This window comes from Empidonax traillii, unplaced genomic scaffold (assembly GCF_003031625.1).
Source record: "Empidonax traillii isolate 1590-97213 ecotype Southwest subspecies unplaced genomic scaffold, ASM303162v1 scaffold413:size1348891, whole genome shotgun sequence".
Classification (NCBI taxonomy): domain Eukaryota; kingdom Metazoa; phylum Chordata; class Aves; order Passeriformes; family Tyrannidae; genus Empidonax; species Empidonax traillii.
In genome coordinates this window covers 369,605-396,984 of record NW_020955606.1, presented here as the reverse complement: position 1 = coordinate 396,984, position 27,380 = coordinate 369,605, and the positions used below count along the sequence as shown (strand labels likewise).

Here is a 27,380-nt window from a genome sequence, read left to right as displayed (position 1 = left end):
TCTTCACTAAACTTGAACCAGCGCTGTAGGAGAGCAAAGCAATGCACATTTTAATATCTTTTTGACCTCCTGGTTCCCAATGCCTTTTTCTTTTCCTTTTTCTTTTCACTTATAATGGATTTTCACAGTATTTCTCACACACAAATTTAGAGAGTTGTGAGAGGCTGATAACCCCACACTGAAGTTTTGGACGCTGCTAGATGCTCTGCAACTGGTCACTTTTGACCTGGGATTTCCTTGTACTAAGATTTTTAGGAACATCAAGAATTGTTTCTGTCAACGTGGCTTTTTTTTTTTTTTTTTTTTTTCCTGCAGTTTATCTTTCTGCCATGACTGTGGTTCCAGATAGAGGGTCATACAGGGGCTGTCTTCTGGCAAGGGAAAAAAGCATCTGAATGATGCTTCTCACACACACAGTGCCTGCCTTTGGAACTCCCAGCTCTGTGGGACTGATCTGGGTTGAACCCCTCCACAACTGTTGTTTGCTGTGTGCGTCAGATTTTTAGGTGGCACATTATCAGTTATGCATGAAGCGATGGATTTCTGCTTAATTCTGGTAGGCTCTCAGCAGCAGAGCCCCTTCATGCCCTTCATTTGCCTCAACGGGGGGAGTCACTGCGGTCATATGCAAATCTTGCCATAATTACCCACGATTTTCTTATTTCCACACTGACTGGCTGCACCAGAGCTTCCACTCCAGGTCTGCTAGGAAACTTCACCCATGAGCTTGTCCCCTACCTAGAAGTATTTCCTTTCCTTTGCTCTCCAAAATCAACACTGGTTTTATTCTGAAAGTGGCTCTAAGCCCTGGTTTGGTCTGACAGCACAAAATCTTCTTTATTTTGCAAACTACAGACCAGACTAGCTGGTTTTCTAGAGCTGATAATTTTATTTTCAATAATGCAAGTCTAGAGAAACTCAGCTTGTTGACCAGCAGAACAATGGTATGTCTCTACCCAAAGCAGAGGAGTTAATTTGTGATGGGGTAATTTTATGTCTTAGTGGAGAGGTGAGTGTGTGAGGCTTTTGCCACAGTAGGAATATGCCTGCAAATAGACATTCCTGATGGGTAATATAGCCTCTTAAATGTACACTCACCCAAACTGGACACTGTAAGCCAAAAGTTATGCTGTTTTAATGAGAGCTTTGTAATTAGGTTGTTCATTTGCTGGGCGAAATTGTCATTAGTAGAGGAAGGTTTTATTAATTCACCTTTTTATATAAAGAATATAATGAATCACTAACATTCTTATAGATACAGACCATGATTATTTCTGCTCCCTGCCTTGCAAACATCTTGTTTCAAATTAGGTTTATCTGCTGTCTAAAACTAAATACAATGAATAGATGTATAATAAAATCTTTTAATTGTCTTAGCATATGTTGCTTTTATTAGGTGAGAATAATTGCATTCATGGGATCACCTACAAAGTCCTTTAGAATATAAAATTGAAATGGCTTCACACTGAGTGCACAAGTCCTTCTGAGCCGTGCCATTTTCCCCTTCACTGCCTCTTGTCCCCCTTTCGCTGTAAAGTTCACATTGAAGTGTGACAAGAGACACTTGACAACTGACACATGCTGGATCTTATCAGCAGTGAGTGCAGTCATGGGCCCTGACTGAAGAGCGATTGTCATTTCTACACCATTTATTCCTCTCCTAGCCTCATTGCTTGCTTCCTTTCTGAGGAAATTTTCCCTGTTAAAGTACTGTACTTGTCGTTCTTTTTTGGTCCATGTCTGTGGGGGGTTTTTTTCTTTTTTTTTTTTTTTTTCCCCTCATGGAAGGATTTTGTTATGCATTCATCCCATAGGCAAGCCTCTAACAGACTTCCTCTAACCTCTTAGTGTCAGGACTGCTCTAAGCTGATTCAGGCTAATAAAAGCAACCCAACAAAGCTTTGATGGTGTCATTACATCTTCCTTAAATCCCCTTCCTTGCTAACATCCAATAATTCTATTACCTCTAATCAATTCACAGGCTATTTTATTTGAAAGGAAGAGAAATCAACTTCAAACCATGCCGGTGCAGTTTGCCCAGCATTCATAGAAGGTGATGATGTTTCTGCCATGGCTTCAATTGACTCTTTAAGTGAGTTCTGGGCTATTGAGCAGTCTGAACTTTTATCTGTGCTCTGCCAGCCCAAGCCAACAACAGCAGAAGATAGACCGTTGTTGCCTCTTGGAAGTTCCTCCACTTCTACGTAGCACTGTGTGTCATTTCTGTAGTGTAGATAGCGTAAGCAATTGATAAATTGAGAGTACTGAGGATGAGGCATCAACTTCTTACAGGAGTTCTTAAGTGCAGGAGTTTGGCCACTTTGTTTTAAATTAACAATTGCTGTAATTCTTTGTATTGGAGCTCCCTGATTTTCCCTTTTTTTTTTTTTTTTTTTCCCCGAACGAGAACGTTTCCCCTATTGTTTTAACTTACTAGAGCTTTCACGTGTGCTCGATCCCGCCAGGGTGATTGTTGGATTTTGTCATTAATACTGCAGAGATGTCTGAGCAGGCTCTCAGGCTATCTTCATGCATGGTTGTCTGACGGGGGCTGTGTCTGCCAAAGAGCTTCTTGCCCCCCAGCTCACGTCAAGCTGCGCGTCACGATGGCTCTGACAGAGCTGCTGCCACCATTGCCCTAACACAGTTCTTGCAGAATAAGCCTGGTATCTTCAGCAGCTTAAATAATAGGTCTCTGCTAAGGCAGCCTTTAACTGAAACATCTGAGTGATTAGGGGAGCAACCCGGGCTGCAGGTAGTGCAGGGTCGTGCCCTCTGGAAGGGAGGGAATGATGAGCAGCAGAATGTGGGGCAGAGGTTCTGGCATCTCTAAGTGACGTGGAAGGAGCCAGTAAAGGACTTTGGAACACGCTCTACGTCATCAAACTTGGCTCCCCAAAGTAATTTCGGCCAGATCATCTGTCCACAGAAATGTACCCTTCTTAGTTGGTGTTGATTATTCGTGGTTATGTAGCAGCATGAAGCATAAATGTACATTAGATATCAAGATGCCCCAAGAGCTCGAAACTGAGCAGATGGATGACACCCAGGCCCTTACCCCAACAAAACTAGAGTGTGGTTAGAATACCCTCTCCATAACTTGCTGCTGAGAAGATTCTTCATGTTCAGAGGTAGCTAAATTTTATCTGGGTCAAGGCTCCACCATGTTTCTAATAGAGCTTTTAAGAATATGTTGCTATTGTCACTTTTCTTAATGAGAAACACGCATCATTTCATCATGCTTTGGTTTCTTCCTTTATCTCTTCGTCTATACGAAAGGCAGAGTAGTGGGCATCCTGTTTTCTCCCACGCTGTCGTAGTTGTTGCTTTCAGAATAAGTTGAATTTAAGCTCTGAACTGAGGAGGAATTCATTGCTGTCCTCGTGTTGGTTAGCAGTTACTCACGCAGAGCCCCTGGGATGACTCAGCTAAGCGTGGGCGGCAAACCAACACAAGTCAGGATTGCCTGCGCTCTGTACCCAACATCTATTTTACTTGTTAAACTGTGGCCTGGATTGTTTGGAAATATGAGGGCTTTGTTTTCTACCCTGTGTGCTCATACTGTAAGAAAAAAGCATGTCTTTTCTGTAAACATCTGTCAATCAGTTAAAAATTACAGGAGCTTCTCAAAGCGTGGTTTGGCGATGTTGCTTGTAATTTCGGTTGTCACACGCAGTGCACCTCGTACAGCAGGATTTCGTCGCTCTCAATTGCCAAGAGAGATTTCTAAGTGTACGTGACATGTAAATGACACTGGTGTCACTGCACATAAGGCTGTGGTTACGCCTGTGCCTGTTCCCATGTGTGCTACCTCTGAACCTGCACGTCGCAGGAGTTCACAGCTCGGCCAAGCACCTCACACTCCGACCCTGTGTCCCCGCTGGGACTGGCAGCTCAGCCAGCCGGGCTGGCCCCCAAGCCCAGGCCATGGGATCATGGAGCTGAACGATTTCCCTGCAGCAGTAGCTGATGGCAGGTGCTGGGGACAGCCCATGGGGGACCACGGCAGGAGCGTCACCGCCTGATGTTCCTTCCCCCAGTGCCGAGTGAGAGGCCGGGGATGGCAAGAGGAATAATTGATTCTGATTGAAGCGAAATTAAAATTTAGAACCTGGATAGCGGTGGTGATTTACGACACTGTAACAGAACTGTAGGTTTTAATAATGTATTTTAGCTCCTACAAAGATGGAAGAAATATAACAACTTCTATTATCCTAAAAGGGAGAGGCAGCTTTGCATGGAGGTCCTTGTTCCAAAATGCAAAGTTCACATGAATTTCTCTTTTCTGATCATCTCATGAAACAAGAAAGGTTTAAATGTACTTTTTGTGCATGTGAATGGCCATCCTGGTAATGTCCCTGGTCATGAGAATTTAAGTTCAGTTTTTCACATTACCATTTTTTTAACTCCTCCAGTACACCATCAGGCAAAAAGTACCTAGAGAAGGTATTTAAAGTCATTCAGGAAAAAAAATTTTAGTCTGTTGAATTAAACTCTCTGTAGCAGGATCCCTGGACTTCCAGTTAAATATTCTTTTTATATTATGATTTATGAACTGAGTCGTGACAAAATTCTGCCCTTCAATTTCAGCACTTAAGGAGAGAAGAAGTAGACAGGCAATTTACAGGTTAATGTTTTCTTTAGGTCTGTGTATCACTTGTTTATTGAGAGATACTTTGATTAAGCAAGTAAAGAATATGCAGGAATGGTGTTTGTTAGTAGTATGTTTCTACACCAATCATAATTTAGTGGATTAGTGGAAGTCCATCCTGTTATCAAATGTATTTCTCATCAGATACTAGTTAGATGTGGACAATACTGTGGAACTTCATCACTCTGTCACAATGTTCAAACAAATGTTTTCTTTGCATTTTAACATAGATTTTTGGTTTATTGAATTGAAGTGTTGGAGTCTATTTTCTTTAAAATAAGTTTTTAAATATTTTTTTTTACTACCAAGACGCTGAAAACAGACCTCAACTTCTGCATTTCACAGCCAAAAGCTGGAGAAATTACAAATCATGAATCCATTTCTGGAATTAGGCTTGATGAGTTCATGCGAGAGAGGAACGTTAGACTAGAGAAAATGGGAACAGAAAGGAAAGGGATGAGGAAAGCTTGACAAAGTGGATCAGTTAATTAGTTAAATCATCCATGGGATCAGAAACCGGAGCTGCCCATGACCTCCAGCCAACAAGGGGATTTCTTACCTTTCTCGGTCTCTGAGGTCAACACCAGGTATAACAGAAAAACATTTTGATCATAACATTCAAAAAGCCTGCCCAGCAAGATGAGGTGGATTTAAACCACCCCAAATTCCAAAATCAGTTTGATTTCCAGATTCTCCGTGGTTATGGTATCAGAGAATCCCAAGCAGAGGAGCTGCTGGTTTGGAACAGATGAACTGGAAGGAAAGGAGATATAAGCAAGGGAATTCATGGGAAGAGAAAAAGAGTGAAGATCAGGATGAAACAGTTATGAGAAACTGTTCTGTTTTAGGATGTAAGTGGGATGATAATTTATTTTGTTCCTGGCACAATCGAACTGCTTAAAGGGAGAAGTTATTAGCTCTTCTTGATCATTAAACCAAATGGGGAATTTGGAATGCAGACAGCTGGGAAAACAGAGGTTTTGAGGAAGAAGCTGTCTTACTCTTTTATTAGTACTATCTGCACCCGATGTAATTGCCATCTCAGTTCTGGAATAGAAAGTTATGGTTTTACAGAAGCAAGGAATATAAAACAGTTATCTGGCCTTCAGAGTGGTGAAGTGTAAATATCTGCAGCATGAGCAGCAGTTGCGGTCGTGCTTGCTGTGGAGCATCTGAAGAGGATGTTGTGCAGACAACACCGCCAGTGTGGCAGAAACACCGTGTTCAGAGGGCCAGTTTTGACACTGTGGTGGCACTCAGTGCTAGAACCGTTTCAGGCTGGCTAATCACTGGTAAAGGGAGAAGAAAAAATTGTCACTGTTTTGGAAAATGTTGAGGACAGATTGCTTTCACATTCAGTAAAGCAGGATAAAACCCTATGCCCGTCATCAGCCTCCTGTTTTGCCTGTTATTTCTTTGCAAAAATGATAGAAAACATTCAACTGAGACACATGTCTCAGCATTAATCAGGCCAAGCCCATCAATTCAACAGGAATGCTCTATTTTATCCACACTATACTCTGTAGCAAGAAGCCGCATTATTTCTGCATTAATTCTTCTCTATTTTCCTGTATATTTTTGCCTTTCTGCCTTCTGACTGGTATTTGCTGAAGATATCTATGCACAAAGAGCCTTTTTCTCTTGTGCCCTTCCTGCCCACATATTACAATTGAGCCCAAGTAACACGACAAGCGGTTGCTGTAGATGTTACTGAGATATAAACAGAGAGATGCAGCCTTTGTTATCTAGACATGAAGGAGGAAATGGAGAGTGGGGAGGGCTGGGAAGAGTTTTTTTTTACTTGCAGTTGGAATGGATTCGAGCTGCAACATCAGTGGAAAGGTATATATTTACCTTTAAGTGCCTCGCTTAGTTTTGTGTGCTCATACAAGTTCCCTTTTATGGTGTGCAGTTTCTTCCACAAATTCCAGAATTCCCCCTCCAAAGGACTCTCCCAAGGCAGCAGAGCTATGGCATCTTAGCAGAGAAAATTACAAATTACTAATTTAAGTGCTTCTTGGTACTGTTCTCTTTTTGTTTTGTATAATTTCCACACTTATAAAATCAAACTTTCAGTTAAATGTTTATACAGTAATTCAGCCGGCTTAAGCCATCTGCTAGTGTGGCATCTGCAGAGCTGTTTTGATGCATCCTCGGTATTGTTTCCTTCACACGTCTTGTAGCCTTGTATTTTGGTTGCAAAAGGATCTTTTTTTTTTTTTTTTCCCTTCAATTCAACACAAAAGAAGTGCTGTTTATATCCCTGGATCTAATTGTCAGCTTTATTTCCAAACTCTACTTCAAATCAACTTCTTATGCCTCTAAAAACCTTATTCTGATTGACGTTTACTTTTCAAAACCTGTATTCAGTCTTATCTTGCTCCTTTATTATACCTGCCTTTATATCAATATTCAAAAAAAAAAAATCCTTGTCATTTGTGAAGAGTATAGGTGGGCTTGGAGCATTAGTATTCATACTTGCATGTTAACAACTGTTATAACGCGTACCAGAGGGAAAATATTATTTCTTGTAAATGCTCAATAATTACAGTCTTTATTGCATCAAAACCTGTGTTTTGACAGGTAGTGGAAAGCTTTAAAAGCTTGTGTGGGATGGATGACAGATAGCTGCAGGTGGAAAATATTTTTTTAGGTATTGGGTTTTCGATCGCCAATACTGTAAATATTCTTCCAAAATAACATTAACCTTCCAAACAGGGCTGGTAGTGTTCAATGATATGTGTATTAGCAAAAAGATACCCGGGAAATAATTCTTAATGATTCCATCTAATTAATCTATGGTTGGGACATTAAGGTCTCTTTTCATTAAGTTGGGAAGTATGAAAGACTAGAAAATTACTGCTGTGCTGGATTTAGTGCTTTAGGTATAATTTGAATGGATGTGCTAAATTCTTGGTCATAACTTGCACTAGCACCTAGTCTAAGACAAATTAAAAGGGAAGCCTGTCTGCTGTTGCACTTTACAAGAATACTTGGATGCTTTTAAGGCATTTGCAGCGTATGCCTTTGTGAAGGGATTTGTTAATATGTTTTATGACACGTTCTCCAGTGACTTTCAGCACATGTGATATCTCAGGTTGTGTAAACACCAACACAGAAAATGAAGCTGGATGATCACTTTTTTCTGCTTTGGTTTTCTTTTGGTTTATTTTTTTAAGTGTGCTCTCTCACTGGATAAACATTTGCATTTGCAATTAAGTTGTATCAACCAGTAGCCCACTCCACTGCAAATGAGGTCATGAGAAGTCTGAGAAAGTTCATCTGATCTTGCAGTTCTTTTGTTTGGGGTGTAGATATTCTGATCAAGTTTGTGCTATAGTCAACTGGGCCTAACACCATGATTTGTGCTGAAAGCCTAACTGTGTTTTAAGAGTTTACCGAGCACAATAGCAATGCTGCCACCTCATTTGGACACATCCTGGATTTTGTGTGAAATGCCTGAGCCTCTGCAGTTTCAAGTGTCTCTTGAGTATTAAGATACCTCGATAACCTAATAGGATTTTAGGTTTTCAATGAGTTTAAGAGTTACCCAGTTGTGTTTATTCCGTCTTGAGCACTATGTTTGTAATGTTTGGCCTGTTGAAGTCAATGACAAGGCTCCCACTGACTTTAATGGGATCAGAATTGCCAACCTGGAGAGAAAAGGCAGCGGGATGTAAGATTTCTGTCAACTGCCTTTAATATTGCATCTAAATTGAGGAGACCACTTCTCTTACTTCGAGGTTGTGGGGATGCTAAAGTGTACTTGACAGATGTCTTGCCAAGGGTTCAAGCTGATTGCTGAGAAGTAGCTCTCAGCAGTCCTCTCGCAGACTGATAGTGAATGCAAGTTGAGCTTAAGCATCACTCCATTCAGAATGATTAAACAAGGCAGAGACAAACTATCTGACATCAAGCGCTGCCACGTTTTATTAGCCCCTTACATCACGCAGAAGGCCAGGAGGCACCAGCCAGATATGTGGGCAGATATAAGATGTTCGGATTCCAGCTATGCTTAACTTAGAATACTCCTGAAAAACAAATTAACTGTTTCTGTCTGCTGCAAGGGTTCAAATCTGACCTTTTATCCTTTTTTTCCCATGATTAGATGGATCAGCCAAAACTGTAGACTGCAGTACCATTTCAGATCCCCAGTTACTTTCTGAGGAAGAATTCTTGCCCAAGAAAAAGTCCAAAGAGCTGAGACAAAGGGTTTAATTTTGTACCTGAACCGTTTGTTTCACAGATGGGACTCCCTATGGAATGTCATTCCTTGAGAAGTCAGCAGGGGTCACTTAAGTTCATTATTTTGCAGCAAATTCACATTTGGACTTGCCAGGAAGTAAGAGCTAAATATCCTTTAGGTATTTATCATTTATGCCACTGAGTGATTTTCCATTCTATAATCTAACTGGACTGAAAAAAGTGATCAAAAGTGTGTAAGGAGGGTAAGATTGCAGAGCTCCAACACAGCAGTTGGACAGTACATATTTTTCATGTTGCCAACTGAAAAAGATTATACCACTTAAGAGCATAGTGAAGTTTAATAGAAATTTATTGTCAAAAGAATATCCTCCTAGCAGGATATGGCATTGTGGCAAAACAGGGGATAGAGATCTCATTACAGACCATCATTTTTACTTGTGTGAAGGAAATGGAAAAAAAAATGAGAGTCAACTGAGTGGTATCAATGGGAAAGGATCTTCTATGCATTTACTGGGAAACCAGACACATTTCCATTCCTCGTGTTGGAGAAAGAAGGAGAGACATGTATCCCATCAAAATAATGTGTTTCTCTCTTTGAGTGACAGCACATGTGCCCACTCACACTGTGGAGGTACATGCAGCTCCAACTCTCCACCCCAGGTGCTCCCCAGGCTCAGCAAATACGTGTCCCCCTTCCCTCCTGCTGTTGGGCAGGGGAGAGATACTGTGCTCAGCCCCTTCCTCTGCCCTGGCCTCTGGATGGAACATCTTAGGTCTTCCACCAGGAAAACGTTGGCTGAAATTTTGGAAAGGGGTGCAGATCCAAATATTGCAAAAGCTAAATTTCCAACGTTGGTTGCTTCTTAGAGGTCTGTTAAGGAGATAATTTAGAAGGAAGTCGTATGAAATCCTTGTGGACTCTGGCAGAAATCCTGGAATTTTCTATATGTTTGTTTCATATTTCAAAATTTTTCAGGTAGGACAAACCATTTATTGAAATTCCAGTGGAATTCCCTCCTCAGTTTTCAGGATGGGTTCATCAGAGTCTGCCTTGAATATCAGCCAGAGGAGTAGCTCAGAGAAAGCTTTGTGGTGAGCAGGATGTCCAAAAGCTGGGATAAGAAGAGCCTGAAATTGTTATTGAAGCATTGAGTGTCATGTGTGAGCTTGGAGTTCCTTTAATCCTGAGTTGATACCAACTAGAACAGACTGTTTCATACAGAAAGATCTGAATTGCCTGGGTTTCCACTTGCATGATCCAGAAGACCGTGGCATCCATATATTACGTTCCCAGAGCTATTTAGAATACTTTTTTTTTTTTTAACTACCTGCTTTCCTTGATCAGGAGACGCTATTTTCTTGGTGTGCCTTGGTCTTGCAGGTTCCTGCTTTTCAGTTGGTGCCAGGACACTGAGCTGAGCAGCAGGGCTCCCTGAGCTCCTGTGTCTCAGCCCCCTTTTCCCTTGCACTGCAATTTTTGCAGCTAGATTAAGTGAGAGCTACGAGAAAAGGAAGCTAATGGTTCTCTCAAATTAGACTACCTTTTGCCAAAAGAGTTTAAGCAGTGCATGTCTTAGTACAGCAGCATTGGCATCGTTAGTACTGCAGCAGAGGATGCTGTCCAAGGAGCCTGGCTGAGGCTGGAGAGAGGTGCTGCAGACAAATGAAGAGGACAGCATAAACCCTCTAATCCTTCCAGAGATAAAGCACTGAGGGAGCTGATCAGAGACACATAAATTATCAGCGCAGCAGATGTAAGACAGAGCATTGCCCAGAGAAGAAAATAGAGTTCAGTGGAATACAGGTCTGACCAGATGTACAAACATACATCCAAACTGATAGGAATAGGAACTAGGAATATGTAGTCTTCAGCAATATTTAGGATGACCCAGTAATGTCATTCCTGGCCTTACCTCTACTGTGCAACTAGCACTTGGTTTTCTTATTTTCTTTGCTCTCTTTGTTCTGCTATTGATTAGCCTTGGTACAGATGTTCTCTTTTTACATTTGTTTTTTATTTGTTGCTTGGTTTGTTGCAGTTTATTCATTGTGTGATTGTCTTAAAAAAGAGTAAAGGGAATTTAACATGGCAACTGAAACCACAGAGATGAAAAGGTGCTTCATAGTCTGACGAGGTCAAGAAGTATCATTAGCTCAATGCACAAAACTGCTACTAAATGTGAATATGATTTGTGTGTGATAGTCTCCCTGGGCAATAACAAACAATTGCATGAAGAACAGCTGTAGGAGCTCAGATACTTTATAAGTGTTCACTTGATATTTTAAATGAGCAATTTATGTATATATATATGTATGTAAATATAAACACGCACATTTGAATTTCAGCATTAGAGAAAGATAACCTGCCAGTGGGCAGTATCAGTTACTGCATCTGTAGAATTATTGTTGGACATGTACTGATTTCCTTATAATAGTCAAAGTGATCATTCAACCTACAGTTAGCATGCCTGTATTTAAAATGCAAAACAGCAACATACTTCATGCAAATGTCAACTCTGCCTATGTTCTAGAGTGCATGTCCAGAGGAGGAAACAATAAGTTTATTCTTCTCCCCAATTAGACTTTTGTGAAAGGCTCAGTTATGTCTCCAGCTATCACATTGAACACGCACTAAAGCAGCACATTAATGTGCCTTTTAATGCTTCTTAGGAGTAGATCAAAAGAAATGTCAGGTGCACTTTACATTCCTCCCGTGATGTGTCTGAGGCTGTTAGTGCATCACCTCTGCGAGGGCCGTTGTTCCCAGCCTGCCATGCTCAGGCTGTGGGTGCTCTGATGGGACACCGGCCTCCTAAAATGCTCAGGGATTTACCTCTGCCCCATTACACCTCGTGTCTCAGCTCTGCAGCTGGATGAAACTGGTAGAGTAGTGCTTTTGGCCGTTTGCTTTTCAGTGGGAGAAAGAGTTGTTGAAATCAATCTGGGAGAAAACGTCTTAAAACTCAAGGTGCTGGAAAATGGAACTTAATTAATGGGAGCAAACTTGCAAACCTCCACAGCAAACTGTTATTATTTTGTTTGCTTGCTTGAGGGAATATGTCAGAGCAGTGTTTACCTTTTCTCAGCACAAGCTTGGCTGTTCTACCCATCATTTGTTTTTGCGTGATTAGCAGGTGAACTTGTAGCTCTGTCACTCTAAACGCAGGATTCTTAAAGTGTGCACGACACAACTTTCCTTAACAAGGACAGCACCATCATTTCACCGGCCCTGCATCGCTTGGCTCTGTAACAGAGTGGTGACTGATGCAGCACATTGCTGCCACATGGCTCCCCTTGGAGTGTGGGGCTAACAGTGGCCTAAAGATTGCAGTCAACATGTGAGATGCAGCCAGGATATCCCAGGCACCCACTGCTGGGACGGACACTGTGAGAACAGAGCTGAGCCCCTGAGGTTTGCAGAGCTGAGTGCCTACAGCAAAAAAATGGAAAAGGAACAGCAAAGAAAAGGTCCCCAGTGCCAGATATCGGGGCAAAACTGCAGAAGACAAGGCTAAGGAAAATATTTGAGAAGGAAAGGAAAAGCAGGAAAACAGAAACGCTGCAGCGTGCAGGTCCACAGGGACGAGGACAAGAAGCTGGAATTAATGCAGAAGTGGGGAAGCAGGGAGAAGGGTTCAAGTTTTGTAACAAAGTTCATTTCTATATGTTTTCCTCTTTCAAATGGATGCTTTGAATAAATAGTACTTTCATTTCCCGTGACGCAGAGGTGAATAATAAGTACCTCATCTTGGGACGCCGATCTCCCCAACATCAGTCATCTGCTTGCAGCCTTACACTCCGGCAGCGCTTTGGCTGAGCAAATTAGCCTGAAGTGTTGTGCCCTTGGCTGGCAAATCCTTTCAACCCGGTTGAACGGACAAAATGAATACCCAGATTGTTCCTACGTCTGTTATTCTCTCGTGTTTATCTGGCTGAGCTGTCAGTCAGGCCATTATAACTGTGGTGCACACTCAAATGACTTGTCCACTCACAAAAGCAGAGTCTGTTGATGATAAGCTAAACAAAACTGGAGAGCGACTGTTGACAGAGTTGGGGGATCTTGCAAATGTCTCAGGTAAAAGCTGAAACGCAGTTTGGGAAGGTGCAGAAGGAGCTTTTCTTACGCGTGTGTAGTTTTAAAGTGCTCACTGGGATTTGTCGGCAGACGATGAATGGGCGCGTGTAATGAATTGGGTTCCTCTCTACTTTAAAGAAATTAAGCGGCACGGAGAAGATTTTTGAAACTTGAATGTGAGGGTACATTGCGTTTACTGGAATTAATTATCCTGAAAAGGCATAATTTACTCGACTGGGCTTTGCCAGGACAGAGCATAGCTGTGCTCAGCCATGTGCTGCCCTGTCCCCGCGCGGGCGGGAGGAGTGGCAAACACCCACAGTGCATCGGGTGGGCTGCGCGGGGCTGCTGGGGAGCTCGGCCAAACCTTCCCACAGAGCTCTGGACACAGTGAACCCTGGGGTTTAATTACCCTGTTTCTGCTTTGCAGGCCCCGTGGGTTTGAACGTGGCGGTTGCTTGCTCCTTCCCAGGCAGGGAGGAGGATGTTTGCGTGAGGGGAGCTCATCAGTTTTACTCAGGAGAGGAACTGGTCTTCCTAAATATCCAGCAAAGCAGTGAATGACACAAGCAAAGTGTTGTATGAAGATTTATTTTCTGATTTTTTCCATGAGGATCCTGAGTTAGAAGTAGGACTCTGAGCCGCTCCTGAAACTAATTTGATTGCATGACATTAAATTATGAGGTGGCTTTCTGCTGAATGTGGATGTAGCTAAATCCTACTCGGTCCTTTAGTCTCATGTTTGTGATCATAATTAACAAGCTTAAATTTTATATATGATGAATGGTGAAGAGTCTCAAATGTTTGAACAGAAAGTGTCCCCTCCAGCTCCTTTCCAGAGGGAGAAACCCAACATCTTACTTTCTGCAGTGGAAAGAGAAAAGACAGGACTGAGTAAGGCTGCAATGGTTTAAATCCTCATAAGTGTCATGAAGAGGCAGAGGAAAAGTTGAGTAAAGAAGGTCCTATGTCTTGCTGAGAGTTTGTTACGATGCACAGTGAGGGAGGGAGATGCTGCTGAGACCGTGGCACAGCACGGCAACAACTCTTTTATCAGCAGCTGGTGCCTTCAAAATCCCAACCCCAGTAGCCTTGTTGGCGGTGATGATAACTGTAACGGATGGAACAGCTATTTTTCATCAAATGCTTGTTAGTCAATTTATTAGATTCCTAATATACTAATGCACTCATTTGGCAGGCGTCTCAGCAAACGAGACTTGCAGTGGCGTGTACTCATTCAAAGTCACGGTAACTCGCAGGTTGCTGATTTCTCATCAGCACTCAGAAGATAATTTGCAAATGTGCCATTTATCATTATGAGCTTTGTAGAAGCAGATCTCGTGAGTGGGATAAACAGATAAGAGTCTAATAATGAGCATTTCCTTCCCAAACACCACTGCCAGCTTCTGGAGTATTATGTTTTATATACATTGCACAAACTGCACCTCTATGTGCTTCTGAGTTTGCCTGTGCTAGTGAAGTAGCTGGGGACACAATTCTTTGAGGATGGCCTTATCCATCTCTCTGCTGAAGGAACACAGATTTGAACTAGGTTAGACATCATCTGCTGAAAGACGTGAGGCTTTTATTTGTTACAGTTTAAAAGCCATGGGCATGTGGGGACTTCTTCACAGTGAAAAGCCACCACTTACTTTCCGGCTTTCCTTTTCTCGCTGGAAACACAAGCACCTATGAAAAGCCACTGTTAAAGCCAGCAAAAGGATTATTCAGAGGCAGGATGGCGAGGATTATGTGGCGGAGGTTGCTGAAGGAGCACTTTTTCCCACAGCAGAGACAACAGGCTGTATGTATGGATGCTCTGACCTGTGCTGCTGTTCACCGCTGTGTCTGACTTTGCATCGCTGGCTGCTTTTTATCCTCCTGTTCACTTTTTACTGGGAAGAAGTCTCAAGCAACACTAGCCGGGCGATCGGTCTGCAAATGTGATTCCTGTCTCCCTTTGTGACATTCAGGGTGGAAGGAAACCCTGCATACAAATCATTGCTACTTATTTTTGCTTCTGCAGATGTGATTTTATTAAATGAAAGGTGTAACAAGAAGCCCAGCATAGGAAGGAGCCCTTCTGCCAAATGGCTCTGTGTGTTTAGCTCTGTGACTGCTCTCCAGCAGAGCTGGGAAACCATGCAAAGATATTGATAATTGATTCCGTTTTATATAAGTTAAAAACTAGCTTTTCCCTCCTAGTGTGAAGGTAATGGGTTTTGTCTGTAGAAAGATAATAATCCTATGAACCATTTCTACGCCCTCTACTAAAGAATAGTACAGCTTTGCACTTGAATGTAATGCCCATGTCAGCTCAGCTTTTTAAACATTCATCTTAAAAGAGTCTTCAAGGTCTGGAAAGAGATCTTCCCCAGACACTAAGATAAGTTTGAGGAACTTAAAAAGTCATGAAGATCCTGTCAATTAATGTGTTTATTCTCATGCATCTGCTCTGGAAAAAACATCTTCAGACATGAAAGCTGTTTTCTTTCAATTAAAAAGTTGTCACTGCATTTAGTTTCCATAGCTAATGCAAAGGGAAATTTTTTTTTCCCTCCCCTTTGCTTTATTGGGGTATAAATGCATCTCTTTTTGCTTCTTACCCTTTTCCTCAGAGAAGTCTTCATTTATTACAGGAACAACAAAAAAAAAAAATACGAAGAGAGGTAAATTGAAACCTTGTCTCCAAATTTGTATGCAGGAGGTGACTTGATTTAGAAGCTTTAGGTAATTTCTTTTTTGTTCACACTCCTACAATTGAAAGGCTCCCACAAACAGTGTTACAGCGCTGAAGGGAAGAGATGGAGAAATTTATCAAGCTATTTATCAAACTATTTTCACAGTCTGTCAAAGTCATAAGCATGCTGGAAGAGAAATATAAAGAGCGTGTTCAAACAGAGGAGCACGTCTGACTGAGCAGCCAGACTGCAGCACAACCAGACGTGGGGGCTGCTCTTGACTGGGGCAGCATCTGCCCTCAAACCCAGTCCTAGCACTGGTGGTGTTAGATCCTGGCTTGATGGATTATGGATTGAGAAAACCAAGTAGAAATCATCAAACCTGGTCTAGTGGAGTTGGAACTAAGGTGATCTTGAAAGGTTCCTTTAAAACACAAACCGTTCTATGGTTCTGTGATCATTAAACAGAGGGAGAGGTCAGAACTAAGGGGAGAGACTTCCCCCCCCTCTCGGAGTCTCTGCTGGGATTTGCAAACGGGGGTGGTGTTGAATCTAAATGTCCCACATCCTCGGCTGGGGAGTGAATCATATCCTGAGATGGGACCCCGTGCTTTGGAGGAAACAGCCTTGGAATACCCACCCTTGGTGGCAGGTCTTGGGAGACAACATTGGCAAAGCAGGGGAAAAAAATAAACAAAAAAGCAACTGAGATTGAAGGAACCAGACTAGTAAGAAATCTTTAATTTCTAATGAGCCTTAAAGGATTTGAGAGGGATGATTTTTTTTTTTTTTAACAAACCAGTTCAAGTACATGCCTTCAGATTATAAAAGTACCTGAAATTGCCTAGAATATCAGCATGCATAGCTTGTTAATATTTACATATATTTACATGGGAAAACAAGAGAAAGATCTACAGTTATTTACAGTCTACATAGAAGAAGAGAAAGGCAGCATAATTGTATTTCCTAAAATACAGTAGTTGAATAGTCAGCACATGCATATTAAGATATATTTGCATGATAGAACGCAAATGTTTTAAGACATACCTTTTTAACTCCCTATGCTAAGGTATAGCATAATAAAGGTAATTTTTTTTTGTGTGTTTTGTTTCTAGTCTATTTGCATCAAGTGCTTTAAAATGTTCACTAACACAGCGGCGGCATTATTTACCCTGGCAATTAAAGCAACAGTACACACGATAATTTCCTACTAACTAGCAACAAGCTGCTGGTGAATGAAATATCTATTGTTTCTCATTATCCATCGACCAACATACAGGGATCTCTCCTTGTGAAGGCAGTGCCTAAGCTATCACCATTAATTATAGAAGTAATATAAATGAGACTCTACAGTATGTACTAAATGAAATATTAACAAGGCCAGTGTCTTTGAGCCTGAAAGATGCACTAACAGGGCACACTTTAGAGCAGGCTATCTATGAAAATCACACATACATAATACAGGAGTGCCTGGCTTACAGCTCTAAGCCTAGACTTTAGAGGCCTGTTTGCTAGATCTGTATTATTGCAAAATACATTCCCTTAATTAGTTTCTGGAAGACAGAGTTAGTAGCTACTTTCTTACCATGGTACTTCCCCATCATAACACCCTGTGGTTTTTCAGTGCATTGTATTATTGAAATGTGTGTGTGTCAGTGTTTGTATGTGCATATGTGTGTGTATCAACAGATGAAAAACAGTCTTTTATCTTCAAAACCTAAACAAACAGCTTGTTAAATGTCTGTCCCAAAAGGTCACTTGCTTAAAAAGCATTGTGTTGTGTGGGGATTTTTTTTTTTTCCACTCATGTCTGAAATAGAAATCAGTCTAAAAAACTATCTGTGCATGAAGGAGGAAGCCAAATGTCAGCATTGCAGTGGCATTCTTTGCAATATGAAAAAGTCTAAATTTGAACTAGTAATAGTATTAAAAAGCTATATAAATATATACAGCATATACAGTCCCATTTGTATACATACATTTATATAAAGTATATATATAATTAAAGTTAGGTACATTAAAAACATAAAACATTTCAATTCAGCATAAGTTAATAACAGAAGTGATTTCAGTGAACTCCCATCTACGTATGCCCAAACACCGGCCAGACCAATTCTGATGATTTAGTTGCAGCAGCAATATCTAATCTCTCTTTTTGGCAGGATATGTTTATTGTCAACAACCTGTTTGCTCAACTCTTCAAATTACCCTTGCCTGGAAGAATCCTCCCTCAGCTGGTAGGTTATGTGTCTCAGGAGGATTTCCAACATCCTCCGTAGGATTTCCATTTTGACAGTGGCCAACAAGTTGTGATAGGACTCGTCTTTGCATAAATGTGCATCCCAAAAGCTCAGAAAGTGAGCTGGAGTGGATTTTCAGGTATGATCAGCCCCCAGCAGCGCTGCTGGGGTGCCCAAGGACTGTCCCTTAAACGCACTTTGCTTCTCACTGCCCTGGCTAGTGTTGGCACACAGGGCAGGGGGCAAGGAATGGACAGCAGCATCATATGGTCAACCTGATCTCACCCTTACCCACTTAAACTCTGAAATGAGGATTGATAATTTTCCTCAGGGAATGTTCCCAAATCTGGAAGTGAACAGAAGCATGCAGTATCACACCACTGCTCCTTACCAGCCCGTGAGAAGAAAAGACCATAGAAATTTGCATTCAGTGTCCAAAACTGCCACTTCAGTGGAGCAATGATGTCTTAAAAGTGTAAATCAGGTGTGAACAGGAGTTCAGTGGGCAGGAGAAGGACATGCAGCAGTGATCTGCGTGTGGGTAAAGAGGCCAGGGCCAGCAGCCTGCGAGGTGTGCTGCTGCTCCTGCCCCGAAAAGCTGGAGTAGCAAGAGAAAGCCACAGGCTTCATTACAGTTTTTGGAGCTTAAGATAGCTCTGTGTCAGCCTCGACACAATTTTCAGGAGCTGACTGTGGACTTTAATAAGATACTGGAAAAGAAAGTAATACGGTGCTGCCTGTGGGAACCAGCTCCCTCCCCAGATGCTGTGGTAAAAGCATTTACATTGCACAGCCTGCTGTTGTCTTAACCATTGTATGGTTTTAGCTGAGATATCTGTGAGGGGCTGGCAGATACAATACCAGACCTATGGGAAATATGTGCCCTTCTGAGAGACAGCTGTGGAGCACGTGGGATATCCTAAGGCAGCTCAGATGTCTTAAGATCCATGTTAGGCAACTGAATCCCACTCCTGGTATGCCATGATGGCTCTGCCTAGCATATGCAAAGGGTACAAGAGATGAATGCCCTTTTAGGGACTGATTCCCTCTAAAGTATCCATTTTTTTGATAACTCGGTGGTGTTTTGGCTGGTAAGAGTTTTACCAAGTTCTCTGTGAGCTGGGCAAAATGAAACAGGGTGAGAGAGGGAAGAGGCTGGACCAGGGTCAGGAGGAGCAGACAGCTTCAGAGGTTAAAGAAGTAAGCTTATACAATAGAGAAAAATAGGCATGATTTTAAAAGGTAATTACATTTTTGTCAGCTATTTTGCCAACCTTGTTGTACATCGTCTACACATTTTAACAATGGTTTATAATATAACACTTTATACTTAACACAGTGCTTTTCCACAGTAAGCATGAAAGCACTCCATAAATGTGAACTACTCCTCACAACAGCCCTGTGAGGTGGGTAAATAGGAGTACTCTCCCCATTTTACAGCTGGGAAAAGTGAGGTACAGGGAGTTGAAGTGACTTGTCCAAGCTCACTAAAGAAGGAAAAGTCAAAAAGATAAAATCAACCCAGTTCTTCTGACTTCACGTCCTGTATTGTATTTTTTTTTTTTTTTTTCTCCTGTGGAGTGATTGCAGACAATCTGTTTGACACTTGATGTTGGATGTTGGAAGTTTTCAAGCTCTGTCACTGCTGTAATTGAGAACATACGGAGTGTTGCATAACACAAACAACACGGTGCATTATCAAAATACATTTATTACAATGGACAGAATTTCTTTTGCAAAGTTAAAACCCAGAATGTAAGTTAAATATAGCTGCATGTACTGAATAGTTGAAATAATCACTAGGTCTTAATGCCTCAGCAGTTGAAAACAAATCCTCTTTCGTGAACTACTGCAGTTTCCTTACTCAAAGAACATAGCACACTTATCTCCTATAATGTATGTAAAGAATACTGTAAATGTGTAAGGGTTTTAATGACACTAAGAAAAGTTACAGCTTGAAACCAACTATGCTTTGCAAGTAGAGAAGCTGATGGAGTTTTGAGTCTTTGTAGCTGGGAATTAGTTGAAAAAGGAATACATCAGAGGAGAAAAAGCAGACCTTATAGATTTTGGTTTATCCGTCGTATTATCTTCTAAGAGATGCTTTGCTGGTTTAAATGTGGTGATGGGGGAAGGGGAGGTGGTTGAGAACCTCTGGTTTAGATGTGGTTCGGTGAGACCTTTGAAAAGACTGTAAATACAGCATCAGTTCAGGTCACGTTTTCCTGCTGGCACTTGCATGGAAATAGGACCTGAAGTCAACTGAGCCTGATTTGGGGTTTTAGATCATATTTGGCAGCTCCCAAGTTTTACTTTTTTAGCTGCAGATACGATTTCAGTTTTATACTCATCCAAAATGGCAAAGGCAGGTCTCAGTTTCATATTTCCTGGCTGAAAAAGCAATCAAGGAATCCTGTTTTCTTACAGGACACTAATGCATACATATTCTGAGTGTTCAGGGTGCTTTTCAGAGTCACAGAGAAGATATGGCAGACCCCAATGGTTTCATGATCTGGAATATGTTCATACTACCTTGGTTATTAAGTTAGGTTTGTGGTTGGACTCAATGGTCTTTTCCAACCTTAATAATTCTATGATTCTACCTCATCTTCACACTGCTGCGTAACGAGTTATTTAGCTACAAATGGTGTGCTTACAGTGCCTTTGTGTGGATCTGATATTTTTGTGTGAGGGTTGTGTTGGCTTTGTCTAATAGTTCTGATATGAATAACAGGAACAGCCTGAAGAGTTTTAAGGAAGCACTCGCCTTTTTATTTCACTTGAGCTGCTTGCTTTGAATCTGGCCCTTGTCACAAATACTTGCCTCTCACGTCATTTTGAATTCACCTCTTTCCATTGGCCACCTTTTAAATTGCTCTGTGCTCAACTTATCCTAAAGCTAGCAAGATAACTGGCCTTTATCCTTAATTTTTTTCATAAGAAAATAAAGCCCTCCTTTTCAAAGAAGCTGATCCCACCTCCCTGGCAGGCAATGTTGAGTGCTGTGCTCTTAACAGAGTTTAGAGTGGATCCTATTCTTTCCAAGTTGATAAATATACAGATAAATTATGGCTTTGTTTCTATTATTTATATGCTTGGTATGTAAACTTGCTTCAGAACAGGTGTCTAATTTTAGAAAATAAACATGCATTTTAAAGTAGACAAATGCAAAAACTAAACACTAACTGTGTAATATGTTTTCTTATCAGGAACATAAATGGTATCTCAGAATACTAACAGATGTATTACCCACATTGATGAGTGTTTTACCATATACTGTATCTCAAAAACCCCTTTTCTTTTACTGCTAAGATATTCGACATCAATTTGTATTCAGTGCCATCAGTTACAAATAGACAGCTAGCAGTTATGAAATAAATGCCTATGAACTAGTATCTACTTAGTATTTTCAACTCAACAAAGGATTTTAGAAGGATGGATAATTTAGATCTCAGAGCCTCAACTATAAATAAACAGCAACTGCTGTATAAATCCCACCCTGCTGCAGTGGAAGATTGTATTACAAAACTGACAAATGATTTGCGGAAGAGAATGATGAACCCTTATTACTAAGACACTCTTCAACTTAATCCAAAACAAGATTCCTGGGTAATTTTACGTACGCTGGAAAGATTGATAGCGTGGTGCTGGCCTAGCAGCTTTCAAATGTTTGACTGGATCGGAAATGGCATTGAGGCATGATTAAAGATTCAGTTGGGCTTCTCACAAATTCTTTATCCTGTGTATTCATTATTGCAACCCGCTGCCTTTGTTGCAGGTTAAAGAAGGCTGACCCCAGCTCTGGTGATTAGCACCCTGTACAACTGACGGACCTATGGAAAAAAAAAATGTTTAGGTTGCCCAGCGCTTTTAGCATTGTTTATCAGCTGAAATTGTTGGGAGGGGAGGGCCTTAATCACAATGGATCAGGGAGAGTCTGTGACAACTGACAGGCTCATTGTTTAAGACATTTTTTAACGAAGTTGTTAACATTAATTCTTTTATATAGTACTCTAATCTTCTTCAAATTATGTTCTGACATGGCACAAACCGCTTGGCATTGAAAGTCATTCAACAGTGATTAAAGTGCTCTTTTTATCGGTTTAAGAATGTTTCATCTTGTATCAGCAGTATGGAATTGTTTACTAATTAGATTCCCTAACATCCTCTGCTGTCGTATGCTGATGATATGTGAACAGGAAAGCTGATGAGCAAAAAATTAAAACTTGTTACTAAACTGTCATAAGGCCCAGCATATAAAGATGTCATTCAAAGGACTGTGTTCATGAGGGCTAAACAGTATTTACTGAGAAGCAGAGCAGCTTCTCAGCCCAGCAAGGCACGGCTGGGAGTGCAGGCAGTTTGCAGTTATCTGCAGCTCTGGCTCTTCACAGAGGTTTGTAAGATCTCAGTTGTAGATGCAAAGGAGGAATTTATCCCTTGAGGACCTTGCTGTACAGCATGGCATATCTGGGGCTTCTAGGCATCTCACTTCAGGCAGGAGGTTGGGCTAGAGACCTCTTGATACCCCTTCCAATCCAAAGTGGTATTTGATTCCTGTGACTCTGGGACACTCGTTCCCCTCTGTCCTTGGACGAGTCACTTAGGCAGATTCTCAAGTGTCTGAATGCAACCAGCTCACATTCACCAAAGGAAATGAGGTGCTTAACTGGCTTTGAGAATCTGGGATTCACCTTCTGTTATGTAGTTTTGCTGTCTGAAGAATTCTCCTAGGCTAGATGAGTTCATGCCTGTCCGTTATTGTGAGATACTGAAGCTTTACCCTCCGTCAAGCAAGGAATAAATACAACTGCATTTCTCTTAAGTAATAAGAAAAGTACTTTTCTTTCAATGATAGAACCATTGAATTTTCTTCTTCCAAAACAGCCAACACGACTGAAACATTTAGAAAGAAGCAAAGATACACACAGCCAAAAAAGCAAATGGCACGTTGCTGACATCCAGTTCTCAGCAAAACACTGGAGGCATCGCAAGATAAAGTGCTTTGGGCTTCCAGCCACATAATCTTTTATCACTTAAAGTAAATATCCAGTGCTCACACAGGGAAAACAATTCCCCTCTTTTGGAGTCTAGCTTGTGTCAGTGTTCAAGGTAGAAAGCACTGCTGTTATGCTCTGGGACGTTTGTCTGTCTGCTGAGAATTTTGTTTAAACGTCATCAAATTTGACTGATTTGAAAAGATGTAAATGATTGGTTCAGGTTGGATTTTAAACTGCTGATAAACTTCCATTTTATGAATTAGCTTAATTCTATTAGAGATAGGCTGAGTTTAGCTTGGCTGGACGGATGCTTTTCAGCAATAGCTTAAGGGCTCTCGCTCTGCACTGAGCAATTTAGTTTAATTTTACCTTTCTAATAAAAGTCCAGTTGAATTGCTTGCAAAAAACTAATAATACTCTTTAGGGGCTTTGAATCATTCTAAACAGCTGAATACAGTGATCATACCTATACTTTATAGGATAGTTGAAATGAGCATAGAAATTTTATCGTTGTCTATTAATATTATTATTTTTAGTAGAACTCTCTTCCATTTCTGCTACCACCTTTAAGATACTTTCTCTTTTTTTCAAAAAACATATTGGTTTAATAAGAGGATTACTATGTATTATACTAACTTTAAAAATATTTTGGTCTGTTGATAAATATACACCTTTCAAAATACTTAATACAGACAGTTTTGGTTTACCTTGTGGTGGGAGATCATTTCTAAGCTGTGGAGTCATCATTATCAGTTTAATCCCATCTGCTGAGGAAAATGCATGTCTTGCAAACAAATGTGCATTTCTTTGCTGCTAAAAGATTGAGATGCCTCAAATAAGGAGAATCGGGGCTTTTAAAACTGCTTCCTGTCCTTGAAGGATGAGAATCCAAAGTAGAGGTCTTCTGCAGGTTGGCCCCCTAGCACCACCCTGAGTTTCCTTGGTTGTGTCAATGAAAGGCCAAAAAAAAAAAAAAGGACAAGGAAAAATCTCAAGAGATTAAAGCCTATTCTCTTTTCCCATTAAATTATCTTAATGCGGCAACAACTAATTTCTCTTCGTTTACTTTTTCAATTGCACTTGGCAGCCTCTTTATTCTGATTCCTATCAGCTCATAATTAGTTACCACAGAAAGGACTAAGATGTACATAAATAATCATAAGATGCCAGATAAACTCTATCGGTTTTAAATTAGTGTTGTGTTTTGCTATGAGCTCTCACCTATTATTTTTAATTATAGTTTACAAAGCAAACTAGCTTCTTGCCCTCTCTCCAGCTGTTCTGGCACTTCATTTTTAATCTGTACCAGGGAGTAGCCCATTGCCCGTGCCAGGGTGCTTGCCCCAACCCTGTGGCCTCCATCTCCAGGTTTCTGTTAGGGAAATTCAGAGAAACCCATTCTTCCTGTTCACTTGGTATTAAAAAAAAAAAAAAAAAAAAAAAATTAAAAGCAAGGAAAAAAAAAACCAACCACCACCTTCTGATCCACAAAAGCCTCTAATCTACCCACTCTGTTTCTTAAAGCATTATGAGGAATGGTTGTTAGAGAACAAAACTCCACTGGAAAGCCTCACGTCTTTGCAAAATCAGCCCCTGTCTCTGCCTGCAGCAGACAAACAGTGTTCCGTGGCAGCAGTGACAACTGCCACGGTGAAACTGTTGATCAAAGATCCATGGCAGGTTTGGCACCAATCCCGACTGCACTTTACATGATAGGCCTTAATTGGAGTGCCCAGGTTAATTTTGTACAAGAGGTTTAAAAAACCCAAACAAACGAAATCCATCCATCAGCCGGCGCTGCGGGTCGGGACTGGGCAGTGGGGGTGCCCAGACACCCGGTAAGTGCTTTCTGTGTTGCAAAGGGAAGTTCTGAGGTGCTGCTTTTTAAACCCAGCTCAGCAGTTGTGGTGCCAAACGCAGCCTGGGCATCCCCTGCTGCCGATCCAGGTTCTTACTGGAAAGGGGCAAAAGACCTGATCCTGGGGCTGTGGTTCAGGATTGTCTTTTGCCTTTTCTTTTGCTCTAAGAGGAAAAGAAAAAAAAAAAAAGCCTCATTGAGGTGGTTGGTAAATAATTGCCCAGGAGGCAGGCAGTGCCTTCAGCAGGGCTCCAGCCTCGTCACCAGGCGGGTTTACCTTGTCAGCCGCGACGCTTTTGTAAGACACAGCTTCAAAGCGCTGCAGTCAGAATTACAAAGATAAAATATATATTTAAATATATATTTATATAAGGTTTTTCTCTCTCTCTCTTTTTTTTTTTTTTTTTTTTTTTAAATTCCAGCAACAAGGAGCTGCCACAACTGTCTACTGCGCCACGGCGGCGGAGCTGGAGGGCCTGGGCGGGATGTACTTCAACAACTGCTGCCGCTGCCTGCCCTCGCTGGGGGCTGAAGGTGACGCCACGGCCGCCGCCCTCTGGGAGCTGAGCGAGAGGCTGATCCAAGAGCGAATTGGCAGGCAGGCCAAATAACAGGGAGCTCCTGGAAGGATCAAAACACACGAGTGTGTGCACGCTCGGAAACTGCCAGCGCTGGAACCTGTCCAATCTTATCATCTAGAGGGTTTCCATATACCTCAGATACAGATTAACCAGTGTTAAATGAAATAATAGCAGTCACAACATAGTGAAAAATGTTAAGTACTAATGGGAAATGGGGAATACTGCGGGTTAAAGGGACAATGCGGCTTCCTGGGGCTTAGTTAGTCTCGGTTCTCTTTCTTTTGATTATAGCCTGTTCAAAGTGTAACCCAAGGAGGCATCTTTTGTCTTGTTTCAGAAAAGCAATGCTGCAGATAATTTCTGTTGTTTTGATTAATGGGTAGGTATGTAGCCCAATATGGGATTTCCTCCTTATTTTGATAATTACTGTCTGTTAGGCTTTAGGTATTGATTGGGAGATGGTAGTTGTGTTGATTCTTTTTCCCTACGAGGATTTTATTGGGTGTGGCAAATCAAAAGATTATTAAGGAAAGAAATCTTTTCTGCCCTTGACTACTGGCTGCAAATACATCTGCGCTGTCTAGAAAAAAGAAGGTGCAAGAAGACATCTGAACAGAAATGGTAAAGTCACAGCTAATTAAATATTTCTGTTTTTTTCTTAAAAGATTACAATAAAAGATATGTTGTAAACCATTCCCTAAATACTGACAAGTTAGCAAAGATGATGATGTCTCCTTAAGAACACACAGAGTGTAATCAGGGTTTAAATGGTATTTCCATCCGTTTCTCAGTTCACAGTTTTAAGGAGTTTTTTTTCTTTGAAAGTTCACAGTTTCTCAGTTCTCCTGATACTGTATCCCATTCCAAATCTGTCTCTTTGTTTTTTCTTTCCATTTAAATTCAATAAAACAACATGCTTGCTTGAATATTGTCACCTGAAGAGAAAGTTTGTCTCATTTTTGCAAATGTCTTAGTTCCACTTTTTTTTTTTTTTTTTTTAGAAAAGAAAACTTGAGGAAAAATAAAGAGCTTCTTGTTGGTGCCAAGAAAACGCTGTTTTTTTTCTCGTTTCTTTCTGAGTTCATTATTTTGTATTTTGTGCTTTGTAGCTGTCTTCATGCCAGAAGGTTGTTCTAAGCCATCCTCAGTCCAGCATCACATTTTCTGTAGACAGAATATAAACAAATAAATAGAAGGACACATTGTTAATAGAAGTTTATTTGATCCCCTTATTAGTTATGCTTTATTGTTAACAATCTGCCTTCCATGACTGTGCTTGTTTGCAATCATAGTGCACTGGATTAGTTGTTGAACAGGAGTTAACGCTTCTGCCGAAATGCAGCCTCAGCTGCTCCCTACTTCTCTGCTTCCTTACCTGATGCCACAGCCTTTCCTAAAGCAGCAGGAAAGAATATATGGCCCTTTTTTAGCCCTGCTGTGCCACCTCTGTAGCAACAGCCTTCAGCAGATGAGCAGTCCTGCCCACGTGTCTTCCTCTCCTATCTGCAGCCCCTTCCCCAAGGCCAGCACATCCTTACGAGCTTTCTCCTGCACTGAAACACTTGGTGGAATAAAAAAAAAATAAAAAAAACCAAAAGGGGCTATTCCAGAATCTTTTCAGCTTTTTGAGGAATAATAAAAGGTCTTTCTTCTCTCCTAGAAGTTTTCTCCAGTCTGTGCTACACTGACCAGATGCTGGTGTAGTGTAATGTCTGAAAATTCATGGAATGGGGAGAAGGGTTTGCAAGTTGAAGCGATGGCCACAGTCAAATTCCTTGTATTGTCTGGAGTTTATCTGGGGAGAAAAGTGATTAACTTCTGTCACCTGTGCAACAGCCTTCACAAGCACATTATTTTTCCTTTCCACAGGCAAACAGAATTACTCTCCTATAATAAAGGGAGTGTACGACAGCAGAGCTTTGCATTGGAGCTTGGCATTGCTGTGTTAAGAAGAGGCAGTAATTAAGTGATGCTGGGAGCTCTGCACTCCCCCGAAGGCCTGGGCCTTATGCTCCATTTAGGCAAACATTAATAACCAATAATGAACACCCTGTCATTCCTTACTGCTGAAATATTGCCTGCTTTTAT

At 41.2% G+C, this 27,380-nt stretch overlaps 2 protein-coding genes across 3 annotated transcripts in view; one reads left to right on the top strand and one right to left on the bottom strand.

Moving 5' to 3' along the window:
- WWOX (WW domain containing oxidoreductase) overlaps nucleotides 1–26,343 on the top strand; it is a 485,627-nt gene extending 459,284 nt beyond the window's left edge. Inside the window, exon 9 of the mRNA XM_027893942.1 lies at nucleotides 25,134–26,343. Within this exon, the coding sequence (XP_027749743.1) occupies nucleotides 25,134–25,322 (189 nt within the window). The 3' untranslated portion in view covers nucleotides 25,323–26,343. The remainder of the gene's footprint in view (nucleotides 1–25,133) is intronic.
- The window catches only part of MAF (MAF bZIP transcription factor), a 184,609-nt gene continuing 183,483 nt past the window's right edge, over nucleotides 26,255–27,380 (bottom strand). The window contains exon 3 of one of the 2 annotated variants that reach the window (XM_027893943.1): nucleotides 26,255–26,458. The gene's annotated coding sequence lies outside the window, so the exon portion shown is untranslated. The remainder of the gene's footprint in view (nucleotides 26,459–27,380) is intronic. The other variant, XM_027893947.1, reaches the window with a different exon arrangement.